General features: G+C 39.8%; 1 protein-coding gene across 3 annotated transcripts in view; it reads right to left on the minus strand.

Moving 5' to 3' along the window:
- The window catches only part of LOC111157725 (activating transcription factor 7), a 90,456-nt gene extending 74,672 nt beyond the window's left edge, over nt 1–15,784 (minus strand). The window contains exon 1 of one of the 3 annotated variants that reach the window (XM_022519366.1): nt 15,667–15,784. Coding sequence is in view for 1 of the 3 variants with exons in the window: in XM_022519365.1 (XP_022375073.1) it covers nt 15,336–15,449 (114 nt within the window). In the remaining 2 variants the exon portion in view is untranslated. Of the gene's footprint in view, nt 1–15,335; nt 15,603–15,666 lie in introns of those variants that run through there. The other 2 variants (XM_022519365.1, XM_022519367.1) reach the window with 2 other exon arrangements.
- Between the last annotated feature and the right edge of the window lie 1,362 nt (nt 15,785–17,146).

Genomic DNA, 17,146 nt, shown 5'->3' on the forward strand with positions numbered 1-17,146 from the left:
GGGGCCTACTTTTAAAAAAACCAAAAAACAAGAAGAAAAAACCTAAAATTCGGGGCGCCTGGGTGGCTCAGTGGGTTAAAGCCTCTGCCTTCGGCTCAGGTCATGATCTCAGGGTCCTGGGATCAAGCCCCATATCCAGCTCTCTGCTCAGCAGGGAGCCTGCTTCCTCCTCTCTCTCTCTCTCCCTCTCTCTGCCTGCCTCTCTGCCTACTTGTGATCTGTCAAATAAATAAATAAAATCTTAAAAAAAAAACAAAACAACAACAACCCTAAAATGCATCAATTCAGTGCCTACCCACACTCTAGGCCCCAGAATTCAACAGTGAATGAAACAGACAAGGTTTCTACTCTTACGGTGCTTACACTCTAAAAGGAAGAGACAAACACAAACCAAGTAAACAAAGTAATTTCAGATTAATAGCAGATAACTGCTATGAAAGAAATGAAATGGTGATATGTTAGTGGCCATGAGCAGGCTATTTTAGTTTCATGAATAAAAAGAAAATGGCTGTATTATCTGTGACCAAAATGGGAATGGGATAGAATACAGAGATCTAGGTTTCTGGAAGCCTTTCCTTTCATAACACAGTTTATTTTTGATAAATACTTACTGATTTAATATGAAGCCAATATTTAAGTATACTCTGCTGAAATTCTACATTTATCTTCCTGTATTTTTTCATAAAGCTGCCAGCTTGGTCCACAAAACAACTGCTATACAGGTATTTATGTATTTAAAGCTAAACATATTTGCCATGTTTTAAATACATATACAACTACTTTGTGCCTAAGGCACTTGATGTGACTATACTCAACCAACTCCGTGCTTTCCTTATCATCCAAATAGCATAGAGGTGACTCTACAGCTTTCAGTTAGAGTGCTAAAAAATGGGGAAAAGGAAGATTATTTGTCAAGTTAACCTTTCATTGGCCCTTGAAAACAAAACCCAGGCCAGAGCTGTTAAGATATATTTTCATGTATAAAAGAATGCAGCAGAGGGGGGCCTAGCTGGCTTCCTAGGTAGACATGCCACTGTGGCTGTGAGTTTAAGGAGCTGCAAGTTTTCGGGGGTTTTGAGTTCAAGCCCCACACTGGGTGTGGAGCCTACTTAAAAAAATAAATGAAATAAAATAAAATCTTAAAAAAAAGAAAGAAAGAAAGAAAGAAAGAAAGAAACATTTAAGAAAAAGAATGCCACAGAAATTCTTACACCTTTGGATGCCTGGGTGACTCAGTCGTTAAGTGTCTGCCTTGGGCTCTGGTCACGATCCCAGGGTCCTGGGATTGAGCCCCACATCAGGTTCCCTGCTCAGAGGGAAGCCTGCTTCTCCCTCTCCCACTCCATCCCTGCTTGTATTCCCTCTCTCACTATCCCTTTCTCTGTCAAATAAATAAATAAAATCTTTAAAAAAAAGAAATTTTTATACCTTCATATAAGACTTTTGGGAGTACATATTTGAACAATCTTTCTGGAAAGCAATCTGGAAATATTTATATTGTCTTAAAATGTTTTGTATCCCTTGAACAAATCATTCTTTTTTCAGGACTTTATTCTGGGGTTAAAGCCCAAAACATGGACCACTTATATATTAAAAGGTTTATCACAGTCATATTTATAACAATAAGAAAAAAAGAACAGGAATTAAATGTTTAGAAAAATGGATCAATGTAAGATACTGCTTGAAAAGAGACTATATTTAAGTTAAGAATAACATTTCTGTGGGCACCAGGGTGGCTCAGTGGGTTAAAGCCTCTGCCTTTGGCTCAGGTCATGATTCCAGGGTCCTGGGATCAAGCCCCACATCGGGCTCTCTGCTTAGCGGGGAGTCAGGAGTCTGCTTCCCTCCCCCCGCCCCCACTTGTGATCTCTGTCAAATAAATAAATAAACTCTTAAAAAAAAAATAACATTTTCTGAAAGCTATTTAATGACATAAGAAAATGCTATATATTCTTTTTTTTTAATTTTTATTTTTTAAAGATTTTATTTATTTACTTGACAGACAGAAATCACAAGTAGGCAGAGAGGCAGACAGAGAGAGAGGAGGGAAGCAGGCTCCCTGTTTCGCAGAGAGCCCGATGCGGTGCTCGATCCCAGGACTCTGGGATCATGACCTGAGCCGAAGGCAGAGGCTTTAACCCATTGAACCACCCAGGCGCCCAAAATGCTATATATTCTATAGGGAAAAAAGCAGGATATAAAACTGCATATGCACCATAATTCCAAATCTATAAAAAAGCAAACAAAATGGGGCGCCTGGCTGGCTCAGTCAGTAGAACGTGCAACTTTACAACTCTTGATCTCAGGGTCATGAGTTCAAGCCCCACATTGGGCATGGAGCCTACTGGGGGGAGAAAAAAAAAAAAAAGCCAACAAAAGAATAAGCATATAAAAAGATAAGGGAATTAGCATCCAATGTTAATAATGGTTATCTCTGGATAATGGTATTCCAGGTAGTTTTGCTTTCTTCTTCGTACTTTCAGCATTTTCTGAAGTCTACACTGATCACAGATTGCTTTTAAAAAAATAAAAATAATATAGGGTAATCTAATTAAAAAAATCTACAAGTTAAAAAAAGGTCCACATCTGGTACACTCTTATAAAGCACTAGACGGTATATTTAAAAATCATGCAAGGTGGGACGCCTGGGTGGCTCAGTTGGTTAAGCAGCTGCCTTCGGCTCAGGTCATGATCCCAGTGTCCTGGGATAGAGTCCCACATCGGGCTCCTTGCTCGGCAGGGAGCCTGCTTCTCCCTCTGCCTCTGCCTGCCATTCTGTCTGCCTGTGCTTGCTCTCTCTCCCTCTCTCTCTCTCTGACAAATAAATAAAATCTTAAAAAAAAAAAAAAATCATGCAAGGCTGTTCATTCTCTACTACAAAGCAACAGAACCAACTGACAAATTCATTTTTTAGACTACCAAAAAATCTTTCTATAATATAAACTAGCAGCTTCATATGGAAATAGACACGGTGGAAACATATCGATACACAGGGTAATCAAGCAGTTCAAGATAGTTCCTCCTTTGTTACCTTCAAGAACCCATTTTCAGAATCCCATGAATGTTCCCTAAAGAGTATTACTTATATCAAACACTTAGAAATTGCTCCAGCCATTCATCACAGAGAGAATAAAGAGAGCTGAAACCAAGCTTAGCAGGTACTAAAGGTCTTTCAGTTCAGTTATAAACAAGCTAAAAAATGTAGACAGGCACCCAAACAGAGCTCTATGGGCTCCATTCCCTTATGATATTAAAAAGAAAGAAATTATATACAAACAGTTCTCTTCCAAGAACATAACTTTGGATACCAAGTTTCAGACTCTAAGATAATTAAGCTGCTACTAAGCAAAGAGTACAAACACCAAAGATCTCTACCACTGCAGTCTCAACATTTTATTCTCCATAGGATACTCAAGTGTTGCTGTGATTTGCATTACATCTAGAAAAATGATTTAAGGAAACGATGCCAGTAAACATATGAACGGTGAGACTATAATGCATATTATGTGAACCTCAGAAAACAAAGACTCAAGTTTTACTAGGTAGTAGATTATTTAGGAATTGAAATTTCTGTTCATAAATTTTGGGTTTGTTTTCCACAGTATTACTTAGCATAAAAACAGTTTAGCATATATTATTTCACTAGTAGGTAAACCAACTGCCCCAAAGGGATTATACAGAAAGCACATATATCACTCTAATCTTAAACTAACTTGCCTTACTGTTTTATATCAGAGTTTTTGTAAAGCACTTTGCTTACAGACTGTGAAAACTGAGCTAGAGAGAAAAAAAAAATAGACAAAAGATGAGTCAAGAGGTTAAGGCTCACTTGACTCCTAGTTACCTATTCTCACACACTTCGAAGAAGATATAAAAACGGATAGCACATCTTTTTAGAACTCCTAAAAGTTAAGGACACCTGGGTGGCTCAGTCCGTTAAGACTCTGCCTTCAGCTCAGGTCATGATCCCAGGCTCCTGGGATGAGTCCCTCTATGGGATCCTAGCTCAGTGGGGAGCCTTCCTCTCCCTCTGCCTGCTGCTGGCCCTGCATGTGTTTTCTCTCTCTGACAAATAAATAAAATCTTTAAAAACAAAACAAAATCTCCTAAAAGCTGTACGATAAAGGGGCACCTGGGTGGCTCAGTGGGTTAAAGCCTCTGCCTTCAGCTCAGGTCATGATCTCAGGGTCCCAGGATCGAGCACCACATCGGGCTCTCTGCTCATCAGGGAGCCTGCTTCTCTTCTCTCTCTGCCTGCCTTCTGCCTACTTGTGATCTCTGTCTGCCAAATAAATAAATAAAATCTTTTTTTTTAAAAGATTTTATTTATTTATTTGTCAGAGAGAGAGTGAGCACAGGCAGACACAGAGGGAGAAGCAGGCTCCCTGCTGAGCAAGAAGCCCGATGTGGGACTCGATCCCAGGTCGCTGGGATCATGACCTGAACCAAAGGCAGCCACTCAACCAACTGAGCCACCCAGGCGTCCCAAATAAAATCTTAAAAAAAAAAAAAAAAAAAAAGTTGTACGATAACCTGCCTATTGTATAACTACTTCCAACTGAATTGTGTTACTTCCAAAAATTTACACATAATAGATGTTTCTTATATGTTTATTATACAAATGAATGTCCAGAAATATGAATCAGGAGGGACTGCAAATTCTTGGAGCAATTTTTTTGTCTAGAAAAATTAAATAATGTTCATAGTTTTAACATTAAGAGTGTAATTTTTTTTTTTTTTTTTTTTTGTGGTGGACAACAAAGTAAAGTTTACTGAGCAATAGAAAAAGCTCTCTAGAGGCGCCTGGGTGGCTCAGTGGGTTAAAGCCTCTGCCTTCGGCTCGGGTTGTGGTCCCAGGGTCCTGGGATCGAGCCCCACATCGGGCTCTCTGCTCGGCAGACAGCCTGCTTCCTCCACTCTCTCTCTCTGCCTGCTTCTCTGCCTGCTTGTGATCTCTGTCTTTCAAATAAATAAATTAATTAATTAAAAAAAAAAAAAGCTCTCTAAGAGGGAGGGGACCCAAGAGGGTTGCCCAACATTAAGTATATTTTACTATGATAATTTTTAAATTCATAATCCAGTTACAGTATATGTCAAGGATTGGCAAACTTCAGTCAGTGGGCCAAATCCAGCCTGCCACCTCTTTTTGTATAGACCACAAGCTAAGAACGGTTTTTACATTTTTAAATAGTTGGAAAAAAACAAAAAAAGTATTTCATGACACATAAAAATTACATGACGTTCAAATTTTAGAGTCCATAAAAAAGTTTTATGGGAATACAGCCATGCTTATCCTTTGCATGTTGTCTATGGCTTCTTAGGTGCTACAATGGTAGAGCTGAATCGTTACAAACAGACCTCATACCTGCAAAGCCTTATTTACTATTTGGTCTTAGTTTGCAAACTCCTCGTATTTATAAATAACTATTACTAATTAAAATACATGGGTAATTAGGAGATCCCAATTATGACAAATGTCAGAGTGTGTGTGTTAACCATTAGTAAGAACTTTTATATTGTGACTATTCAATTAAATTGAATTAATAATAATTTCTTTTTAAATGACTACAAATTTTGGGGGCACCTGGGTGGCTCAGTGGGTTGAAGCCTCTGCCTTCGGCTCGGGTCATGATCCCAGGGTCCTGGGATCAAGCCCCGCATCGGGCTCTCTGCTCAGTGGGGAGCCCGCTTCCCTTCCTCTCTCTCTGCATGCCTCTCTGCCTACTTGTGATCTCTGTCTGTCAAATAAATAAATAAAAATCTTTAAAAAAATAAATAAATAAATAAATAAATGACTACAAATTTTTGAAATTAGGCTTTTTTGTGTTTTTTTTTGTTTTTTGTTTTTTGTTTTTGTTTTTAAAGTAGACTCCACACCCAGCATGGAGCCCAACACAGGGCTCAAACTCATGACGGGGAGATCAAGACTTGAGCCATGACCAAGAGTCAGACACTCAACCGACAGAGCCACCCAGGCGCCCCCCCCCCCTTTTTCTTAAGTCAACTCTACATCCATTGTGGGGCTCAAGCTACAACTCAATAGTAGTATGCTCTTCTGACTGAGCCAGTCAGATGCCCAAGAAATTAGGTCTTCTAAAAATAAGGTTAATTAAGCTAGCTCCATAGTTCTCAACCTTAACATATTCACTTGGGCACCCTGAAAAATACAGATTCCTATGCCTCCTGGATTTTCTTGGCTTTGGGGCCCAAGAATTTACACTTAAAAAAAAAAAAAAAAAAAAAAAAACACCCTGGGTAATTCCGGTGCAAATGGTCAGAAATTCAGCCTTGGAGGGAAACTAAAATGGTTGGAGAGCTTATAGTTCTTCCATATAGTAAAGGGCTGTATTTTTCCAATTTGGTACTACAAGACAGCAGTTCTCAGAGTGGGCTCCAGGGATCCCCATAGATTCCTAAGAACCATTCAGAGGGTTTACGGGTGTTCAAGTCATACATGGACAAAAGATCTATTTAAAGAGCAAGACAGGCTAATTCATTTTAATTTAACAGTATTAAAAATTCAGAGATGTGGTTTCAGATTCTACACAACAGTCAACCATTAAGAAACTACCCCATTTTGGATTCTGGTATAGTATCAAAGAAGAAAGACTATCTACAATTATCTGAAAAGAATCTTTCCGTTTCCTGGGCTCCTCCTGGGTGGCTCAGTCGGTTGAACATCAGACTCTTGGTTTCTGCTTATATCATGATCTCATGGGCTGTGGGGTCAAGTCCCACATCCAGCACCTCGCTCACCAGTGAGTCTGTTTTAAGACTCTCTCAGTCTGCCCCTTCCCTTCTCAAATAAGTAAGTCTTTAAAAATAAATCTTTCCTTTTCCTATTAGTATCTGTGTGTGAACCCAGGTTATCTTCACATACGTCAACCAAACAACATACTGTAACAGACTGAATACAGAAGCAAATATGAGAATCCAGCTGTTTTCTATTAAGTCAGACATTAAAAGATTTGAAGCCCTGCCCCCCAATTTTTCTGACACTATAGTAATTATTTATGTTGTTATTTGAAAGTGAGTGTTTTTTCAATTTCTCCACTTTAATTTCTAAAATGCTCAACATCAACAGATATAACCAAGACAAACCAAAGTCCTTTGGAGTCCCCAACAGTTATGAAGAGTATAAAGGGGTAGGTATTGAGACCAAAAGCAGTTTGAGACCCACTGCTTTAAGAAATACACAAACAGGGACGCCTGGGTGGCTCAGTCGGTTAAGCATGTGCCTTCAGCTCAGGTCATAATTCCAGGGTCCGGGGATCGAGTCCCACATTGGGGGGGGTCCTTGCTCAGCAGGGAGGCTGCTTCTCCCTCTGCCTGCTGCTTCCCCTGCTTGTGCATGCTTGCTCTCTCTGACAAATAAATAAAATCTTAAAAAAAAAAAAAAAAAAAAAACAGTAGAGTACCCTGGATTGATCAAAGAGAAGGTTCAAATTAATTTCTGGATTTTGAGCTCTGACATGCAAGGGACAGGTTTCCAAAACAGGAGCCAGCTTAAATAGATCAAATACTTTTGTATCGAATGACTAAAAACAGATGGGAGTGAGAATTAGGCTGAATCATAAGTTAGACAACACATGGCCAAACCTTAGAACCTATCTGGGAACAGCTTCATATAGGCAACTATTTGACTAGAACTTTTTTTAAGTCTCTCTAGGCTTTTGGAGGATTCAAGGAACTATTTTAAGCTATCCTCAGAAAGGTTAATAAAAACAAAGAAGCACAAGCTTACTAAAGTGACAGCAGGAAGCAGAGTTAGAAATAACTAGAGAACACTATATGTGTCTATGTTTGGCCTCAATATGCATTTTAGGAGTTGAAAAATTCCTGGAAACTGGAAGGCTGTCAAAAATCTAACCCTGTGTTTTCGGTTTTTTCCTACTCATTTTCAGATAAGGTATCATCCCTAAAACAATACACCAGTAGCGATCAACCCCTAAACACTAATCCTTAAGGATAAATTTAAAATCTTCATGCACTTCTTTTTTTTTTAATGGACTTAATTTAAATACATTACTAACAAAAATAAACCTGATAGACTTTAATATTAAACCCTAGTATGAGTTAAGCCCTAGATAGGAAATTGCTACAATAATGACAATCATGGAGATGCTTAAAAATTCTCAAGGAAAAAAAAATCTGTTTTCTAAAGACTGTCCATATACTGGCAACACAGTGATCTGTTTGGGGTATTCTAATGCTCACTGACTTTCAATAATCCCAAACACAGATGTGTAAAATATCAGCAAACTACTGCTTGCCTATAACTTAAAAAAATAAAGAAAATGGTACTACAGGAGACACATTACTACCAGAAATACCAGAAAAACCATGTTAAATAAAACCAACATGGTGTTACTCAAGTTTGATAAAGCTTAAATAAACATTACTGGCAAGAAACTTGGTGCCAACACAAATCATTTACAGCAGTCATACATTCTAGTCAATAAATCATCCTGTTTTTATAATATAATCTGGCGTATTCCTTTTCAGAAAGAATGATTATGTTCTATTTTTTAATCTGAAAAAAAGTAATTTTTCTACTGCATGGTAAATTATAAGCCCCAAATACAATCTGACCAATTTAGCATATAAATCTTCTTTGTCCACTATGTCAGCAAAAAGCACTATACCACATAAGATATTAATAGGTAATTCCACTCAAAACAAGTTGGATTTTGTGAGAGGGTGCAGCAATGGCGGAACAACACTGTTCCATGGAGGCCCAAGCCACAAGCTCACAAAGTGACTTTTTAAGCTAAATCTTAGCTCCGGTTACGCTTTCACAAGTTGATATTTATTAAGGAAAAATGCATTCTTTTTTTTTTTTTTTTTAAGATTTTATTTATTTATTTGACAGACAGAGATCACAAGTAGGCAGAGAGGCAGGCAGAGAGAGAGGAAGGGAAGCAGGCTCCCCACTGAGCAGAGAGCCCGATGCGGGGCTTGATCCCAGGACCCTGAGATCATGACCTGAGCCGAAGGCAGCGGTTTAACCCACTGAGCCACCCAGGCGCCCCAAGGAAAAATGCATTCTTGAACAGAAAAGAGAAACCTTTTTTAAAGTAAACTCTACACCCAACATGGGGCTCGAACTCACAACCTGAGACCAAGAGTCGCAGGTTCCACCAACTGACCCAGTCAGGCATCCTGAAAAGAGAAACTTTTTATATACTCGGGTTTCAAATGTATGAGAACATTTAGGATTAAAATTGCAAGAAGATGAAAAAAAGCTAACAAAGTGAAGTTGTTTGTAATGAGTTTTGTTCTCCGATTAAGTGTTCCTAGATCCTTCATAAGATTACTATAGTTTAAAAAAGAAAAAAAAAAGATTACTGTAGTAACTCACATTTGCCTTAGTTGGGAGTCTTTCCTACATGTCTGCCTAAAAAGTTCTAAAAACTAGGTAACAAATTCATCTTTTCATAAAATTTTTCCTCTCTAAGGTAGCCAAGCAGTATACCTTTACTTTCAAAACCAAACTGAATTTTCTTCATTGTACACAAGCAGTGGGTCTATTATTCAGACACACACCCCCCACACACACACATACACTTTCTAAACAAAAGGATAAACAAGAGAAGGAAAGAAAACAAAATACTAAGGCTTACGGGGGTAGGGAGACAAACTATTTCAACACAAAGTGTCCACCAGGGAAATTCTATACAGAAAATATCAGGATGAAATATTTTAAGACATGAAATGACCCCAATGCAAAATTTTGTTGTTGTTGATTCTTGTTTTGTTTCTTGCTCAAAGGAGTTATTTCTTGACATTTATGTTCCTTACTTTCTGTTTAGCCATTCCCACTGGGTCAGTAGAACCACTTCAATTTCATTTTCTTTAATGTCTACTTTTCTTCAATAGTAAGTTCTTTGATCTGAGTTTCTATTTATGAATGTTTGGACTGGAAAGGACCTTGAGGGGTCATCAAGTCCATCTTCTGCTTTTCAGGAGAATTCATAACTAAACAATCTCAAATAGATAAGAAGCTATCAAAAGATGTACCCTGTCCCTAACAGCATGCTACTTCATTCCACAGAGACATTTCCATTGACAATTTTCAATTTTTTAAAAGTGAAAGTAAAAATTAAAACCCCAAAAGAGGAAGGTGCTTTAAAAATGCATTTATCAGCTAAAATTGCTCAAACATAAGTTCAACTATCAGGTCTAAAATTAACACACAGGAAAGTTGTTGACTGCCAACACAATCTTTATTCCCTAGAGATGTCTTCTGATGTTCTGGCTTATTTCTAGCACAATTTTACCTATAGCACAGAGCATGACAAACTTAGCCCACCACATCAATAAACTATAATAAAAGGCAATTGTGTGTGAGGGGGTGTGCTTTTTCTTAAAGGTAGTGTAGGTTTTTATTCCAAACAAAATGAAAAGTTAGGTCTAAATTGGAGATGTCAATATTATGGGGAGGCTATGATAAAACCGCTACATGGATAATAGTTTAATTTTTTAATATTAACTTAAAATGCCATGTCTTCCTAAAAGATTCCAAAACAGAATTTCATTTGACGACACAAAATATGCACCTATGCAGAAACACTGTTAATCATTCTAGGATTATTTTAAAAAAGAAAAATAAAGGAAGCAGGACCAGCAATGTTGGAAAGGGGGGGAATTTTACTTTAAAACACAGGGGAATTATTAAATAGATGTCTTATAAACAACTGACAAGTAATGCAATGATTTATAAACACTAGCATGACCTAGCTAGGTAGCAACTAATGTCTAACTTCTTTTTTTACCAGGTCACTAGCCTAGGAGCTTAGGGATAGGTCAGAGACAATATATTTAGATTTCAACAGGATACTTCTTAATATTACACAGGAAATATAAGTTAGATGATAAAACAGAAGGTGAATTCATAATTGAATTTTACGCAAAAGGTTGATTGATGGATTAATATCAACCTAATGATAGCATGCTGATGTTATATGGCACTGCTCCACCCTTATATATTTCTACCAGTGACCTAAAACAAAAACATTGATGTTTATGTCTCATTTATCAAATTTCTCTACCAAAGATACAAACATGAGGATATAAGGAATAGCTAAGAGGCCAAATAACATTATTAAGCTAAAACAATAAACCCAAATTAACAAGATGACAATTACAAGGATAAATGTAAGGTCATCAATTACATTTAAAAAAATCAATTACACAAATTAATGCGATCTTAGGCTTTAAGAATAGAAGTACAGAGCACAGCAGTAAAGAGGCCATACTCTTCCCCGTACTTTGTATTGATCAGATTATACCTGAGGTGTTATATTTCAGATCTAGATAAGAAACCCTAAATACAGGCAACCCAGCTGATGAGGCCTGAACTTTATCATTTAAGGAATGGCTAAAATAACTTGGGATATTTATCCTACTACATAACTGTCATCAAATACTTGAAGGACTACCATGCTGACAAGGAATTAGGTTTATTTATTATAGTTGCAAATGGCAGAACTAAAGAGCTTCAGCACAATGTAAAGAATGTTCTAAAAGTAGACCTCCAATAATGGAATAGGGTATCTGTGAAGTGGGGACCTTTTTCTTATTGCGTTAGAAGTGAAAAGACCGGGCGCCTGGGTGGCTCAGTGGCTACAGCCTCTGCCTTTGGCTTGGGTCGTGATCTCAGGGTCCTGGGATCAAGTCCCGCATCGGGCTCTCTGCTCAGCAGGGAGCCTGCCTCCTCCTCCTGTCTCTCTCTGCCTGCCTCTCTGCCTACTTGTGATCTGTCTGTCAAATAAATAAAAAAAAAATCTTTAAAAAAAAAAAAATCTAAAAAAAAAAAAAAAAAAAAGAAGTGAAAAGACCCACCTGCCAGGAATTCCAAATAGGACGCATTTTCATGTTTCATGAATATACTTTATCCCAAAAGAAGCCTCCTTCAGGAAGGCAACATTAAAAAACTGATGCTTAAAAATTGTTTTCTTTGGGGCACCTGGGTGGCTCAGTGGGTTAAGCCTCTGCCTTTGGCTCTAGGTGATGATCTGAGGGTTCTGGGATCGAGCCCCGCATCGGGCTCTCTGCTCGGCAGGGAGCCTGCTTCCTCCTCTCTCTCTCTCTGCCTGCCTCTCTGCCTACTGTGATCTCTATCTGTCAAATGGATGAATAAAGTCTTTAAAAAAAAAATTGTTTCCTTTGACATGTTTCTAAATAGATGGAAGACTTTTTATTTATTTATTTATTTTTATTTATTTGACAGACAGAGAGATCACAAGTAGGCAGAGAGGCAGGCAGAGAGAGAGGAGGAAGCAGGCTCCCCGCTGAGCAGAGAGCCCGATGCGGGGCTCAATTCCAGGATCCCGGAATCATGACCCGAGCCGAAGGCAGAGGCTTTAACCCACTGAGCCACCCAGGCGCCCCAAGATCTTTTTTTTTTAAAGTTTTTTTGTTTTTTAGTATTCTCTACACCCAGTGTGGAACTCAAACTCACGACTCAAGATCAAAAGTCATATACATGCTCTACCGACTAAGCCAGCCAGGCACCCGATGGAAAATTCTTTCATGGGGACGCCTGGGTGGCTCAGTTGGTTAAGCGGCTGCCTTCGGCTCAGGTCATGATCCCAGCGTCCTGGGATTGAGTCCCACATCGGGCTCCTTGCTCGGCAGGGAATCTGCTTCTCCCTCTGCCTCTGCCTGCCTCTCGGCCTACTTGTGATCTCTCTCTCTCTCTGACAAATAAATAAAATCTTAAAAAAAAAAAAAAAAGAAAAGAAAAGAAAATTCTTTCATGAACTCTCAAATCATAGTGCCATTTTTAGAGAAACCAACAGCAAAAAAAAATTAATGCTTTTTCTTTTTAAATGAATGCTGCATTTGTTTTTCTGAAAGAAACAACATCTGCACCTTAACTTTAGTACCTTTATCAAGGGATAAGGGACAATTATATGCCAGCCTGCCAACTAGCCTCCAGAAGAGAGCTGTCTTTGTTATACATTTACATGGCAAGGCTATTTGCTCCACCTAAAACTTCCTTGCAAGAAGAAGGCTCCTCCTTCTCAGACGTGGATGAGGCTGCTGTTAACACTGACTACCTCCTACTGCAGCCTAGGAAAAACTCCGTCTTGACATGTACAAAACAATAACTTGTGAGAATTTCAGAGCAGCTGTGTTCAGGCAGAGCCAGGGACTTTACTTGAGGCAAAGTAGCAGCTTAAGAGTTGGATGAAAAAAACAATTTTCATTTGGAGCTGGAGGTGGAGAGAGGAAAGAAAAAGGAGGTACAGTAGCAGTGTCCATTAACATTTAAAAGCCACGGTAAATAAAAATGCTTAAAAATTACAACCCTGGAACTATCACAGGATGTAACCTTTGATCCACAAGTTTAAAAATGAGCAGTGTTGACACTCCCTAGCTTTCTGCTAGGTTTTAACACTGATGAAATTAAAAAAAAAAAAAAAAAAAAAATCTTGCATTTGATAGTGCCCCAGTTAAAGCCACCACAAACTCGAGAATGGAAGAATAAAACAAGGGACTTTGCTCTTTCATTGGGTATTTTTTGTTCTGCTGCCAGGCAAACTGTGAAAAGGTCTGAATGTCCAACAGCACTGCTCTGAATGTGAAATAATGGAGCTCAATTCAGTAATTAATGCTAAAGGGTTAGTAATTAATTCGTCTCAATGTGTTGTAGGGGCAACTTTCTGGCTAGGAGAAAAAGCTTCAAATGGTTGCTGAAAACCAAAGGTTAATACAAAGCAACATACTCTGGTTTCTCTTCATGAAACAGCTTTACCGGCATTTCAGACATTATTTTGCTTCTCAAAAGTAGAAGAAGAGAAGGATATAAAAGACAAATCTATGCAGCAGCAAAGCAGCTCTTAATTAATTGGCTATATTAGTTTAATTCATTATTAAATAATACACACCTATCAAACAAAGGGCAAAGGCTCGTCCCTTTGCTGTACAGAATTAAGAACAAACTGGTAAGACTACTTAGTATAGCTGCCAAACTTTTCTTTAGCTTCTTTTCTTACAGACATGTTACATTTCGCAATAGCCTCCACTTACCTTACATCCTCCATGTTTAAGTACAAATTGTGTTTGATTTCCCCAACCCTTGCCCTAAGATATTATGACATATCTTTAACTTCTGAGTTTAGACACAAAAGAAGAAACTGAAAATTTTTCACTTTCCTGAAATATATGTCCATCTTATTTACACCGTTTAAAAATATATAATATAAGCTAACTAAGACTAACCACAACCAACCATTTAAGAGCTCCAAGAATATGAGTGGATAAGACACACATTTAACAAAACAAACTTCAGTATATTTTTCTGTGCTTATAATAACTGTAAAGACCAATGTCATTACAAGAATTCTTACACTACTGCAAGGTTTTTAAATATAAGAATCAAGTGAGCTTGCCCAGAAAACTGCACATCCCCACAAACCTACACTTACTATGATACAACCTTCGGAGATACTAAAACACTATTAAGTAGAAAGCAAACTTTTAAAGTTAGCAAAGTAGCAACGCAGCAATCTGGGTAGGAGGTGCCCTGGGTAGTAAACACCCCAGTCAGAGAACATAACAAGCAATTCAGAGCAACATGACTCCCAATGGGGTTCCAACTTGTACAGCTGAAGTCCCAAGCCCCCATCCCTGAGTTTAGGAAGAGAGGAGTGTAGGAAGAGGAAGAGAAGGGAGAAAGGAAATCAGAGCAGAAGTGATGAAAGTGTTCTGTATTTCTCCTCCTCCACCCCTACCTCACTCTTCTTGCAAGCTGGTCACCAGACTAGGTGCCATATACAGCAAATGCCCCAAATCAATATCCTAGGCTGCTTCTGATACCTAGGCTAAAGACCTGTATATATCTGCTGTCTCCTTTCCCAACACCTCCTTTACTCCTCTAAATTCCCTTACACTCTTCCAAAAGTGATGCCTTGGCTGGTAAGCCCACCTCTATAAAGTCTTCCTAAACTCATTCACTGAATTTTCTCAAAATTCATACTTTCTCTCCGAAATCATGCCCTTATTCTTTTTTCATAATTTTCAAAATTCAATCAAAATGCCATGACTCCCATTTCCAGTGATTTACATCCACCTATCTTTCCATCCAAACCCAATGCCATATTTTCACCTACTGTTCCCTACCTCCTGCCTATTACCCTTGGCTCTTCAATGCCAAGCCCCTAACCCCACTTTGATAAGCCTGAGTCTTCAACCAATTTAGCACTCCTCCCCTTCCTCCCATTCCACCCCATCCCATTACCCTCCCATTAGGCTCTACTAGGCTTCCATTCCCTCAGGATTCAACTCCCCTCTCCTTGCCACGCCCTGTGCCCCCCGGGGCTACTTACCCCAAGTTCTCCCCACACTTCAGGCCTCTGGCCCCGCCTTCCCCCCCAGAGGAAGGAGGCGGTAGGAGGGAGAGAAGAGGGGCGGCACTCCGCAAGGTAAAGACGATCTCTCATTAGTGTTCATCGCCGCCAATCGTAGCTTCCTTTTCTTTTATTGGTCGGCATGAGTCCATGCCCCACCCACTTCCTCAGACAGGGCCCGGCCACCGCCTCAGCGCCCCCGTCCAACACAGACTGGGAGGGGAGACCCCGGCCTGGGACACTGAGAGTGGCCAGAGTTGAAAGAGGGACTCCGCCAGATCATGGACTACTTAATGTTAAAAGAACTCACCCTCTGGTAGCTCCGTCGCCTCCCGCCCGCCCGCGTTCGTTCCCACAATCTGTCTCCAGCTCCTTCTTTCCCCCCTCAGCGGAGCAGATACTTTCTTCTCGTCCGGCCAGGGGCGCTCACCTCTCGCGAGACGTTGGGGGGGTGGGGAGGAAGGGCGAGATCCGTAGGCCCTAAGTTGGAAAGGGGCCGAAAGGCGGTGCTCTGGAAAACAGAAGGGGCCGGGCTTCTGGTGGGCCGGGCTGGCCTGGAGAGAGGCTGAGCGAATTGGATACAGACGGGTTACACGTGTTTGGCTGTGCAATATAGGGGTTAAAAAAGAAGAAAGGGAATCCGTTCAGGTGCCTGTAGTAGTGGAGATCCAAAAAAGTGAAGGAAAGGCACCTGACTGGCTCAGTCGGAACAGCCTGTGATTCTCGATCTTGGGACCATTAGTTCAAGACCCACGTTGGGTCTAGAGATTACTTAAATATATAAACAAATAGGGCGCCTGGGTGGCTCAGTGGGTTGGGCCGCTGCCTTCGGCTGGGGTCATGATCTCGGGGTCCTGGGATCGAGTCCCGCGTCGGGCTCTCTGCTCGGCGGGGAGCCTGCTTCCCTTCCTCTCTCTCTGCCTGCCTCTCTGCCTACTTGTGATCTCTGTCAAATAAATAAATAAAATCTTTAAAAAAAATATATATATATATATAAACAAATAAACCAAAAGCTCCTAAGAATAAGGAAGCGCAAATGGGGAAGTAAATATTCTAGGGAATGAGATTATTTCAAAGGAGCACACTTTCTTCCCCTCCCCGGTCCCCTAAAGGAGCGCACTTTTAAAACAAGAGAATATCTCAATGAAGCCATTTAAAAGAAGAAGAAGAAGAACCCCCCCCACACACACACACACTCCGATACGCAAGGGGATTCAGGTTTCCAAACGGTCGAGTAATTGCATTTTTTTCTTTGCATTTAGAATAATTTTACTGTGGCCGTAAGTCTGCTGTGTGTGTGTGTGTGTGTGTGTGTGTGTGTGTAACTGCATAAGGGGTGGGGTGGGGATAGTAAGGGTTCCCACTGCAGGAACTGGATACGTAAATAAATGTGCAGGTTGTTTCTCCTATCCTCCAGAGTCATCACTTCCTTAATTGGAAAGTAGTTTGAAATACCTTTAGCCCTAGAACTGGAGTGAACGTATTGCAAAAAGCAAGCCAGCTACGTAGCAATTCCAAACCTGTTATTTAATTGGCCTGTGACTTTGTGAGATGCTTCTCTGAGTCTCTTTACCATGGGGCTAGTAAATTTTACTCAAAGAGTTGTAATGATCAAATGAGATAAAATATATAAAACTGGGGATCACAGAACACTATACTTAATACTCAGCAAGTATTTCAATAAATACTTAAAAGAGGGGCGGGGGGCGCCTGGGTGGCTCAGTGGGTTTTAAGCCTCTGCCTTCCAATCAGATAATGATCTCAGGGTCCTGGGGTCATCCGTGGGGCTC

This window comes from Enhydra lutris, unplaced genomic scaffold (assembly GCF_002288905.1).
Source record: "Enhydra lutris kenyoni isolate GAN:26980312 unplaced genomic scaffold, ASM228890v2 scaffoldscaffold56, whole genome shotgun sequence".
Taxonomy (NCBI): Eukaryota; Metazoa; Chordata; class Mammalia; order Carnivora; family Mustelidae; genus Enhydra; species Enhydra lutris.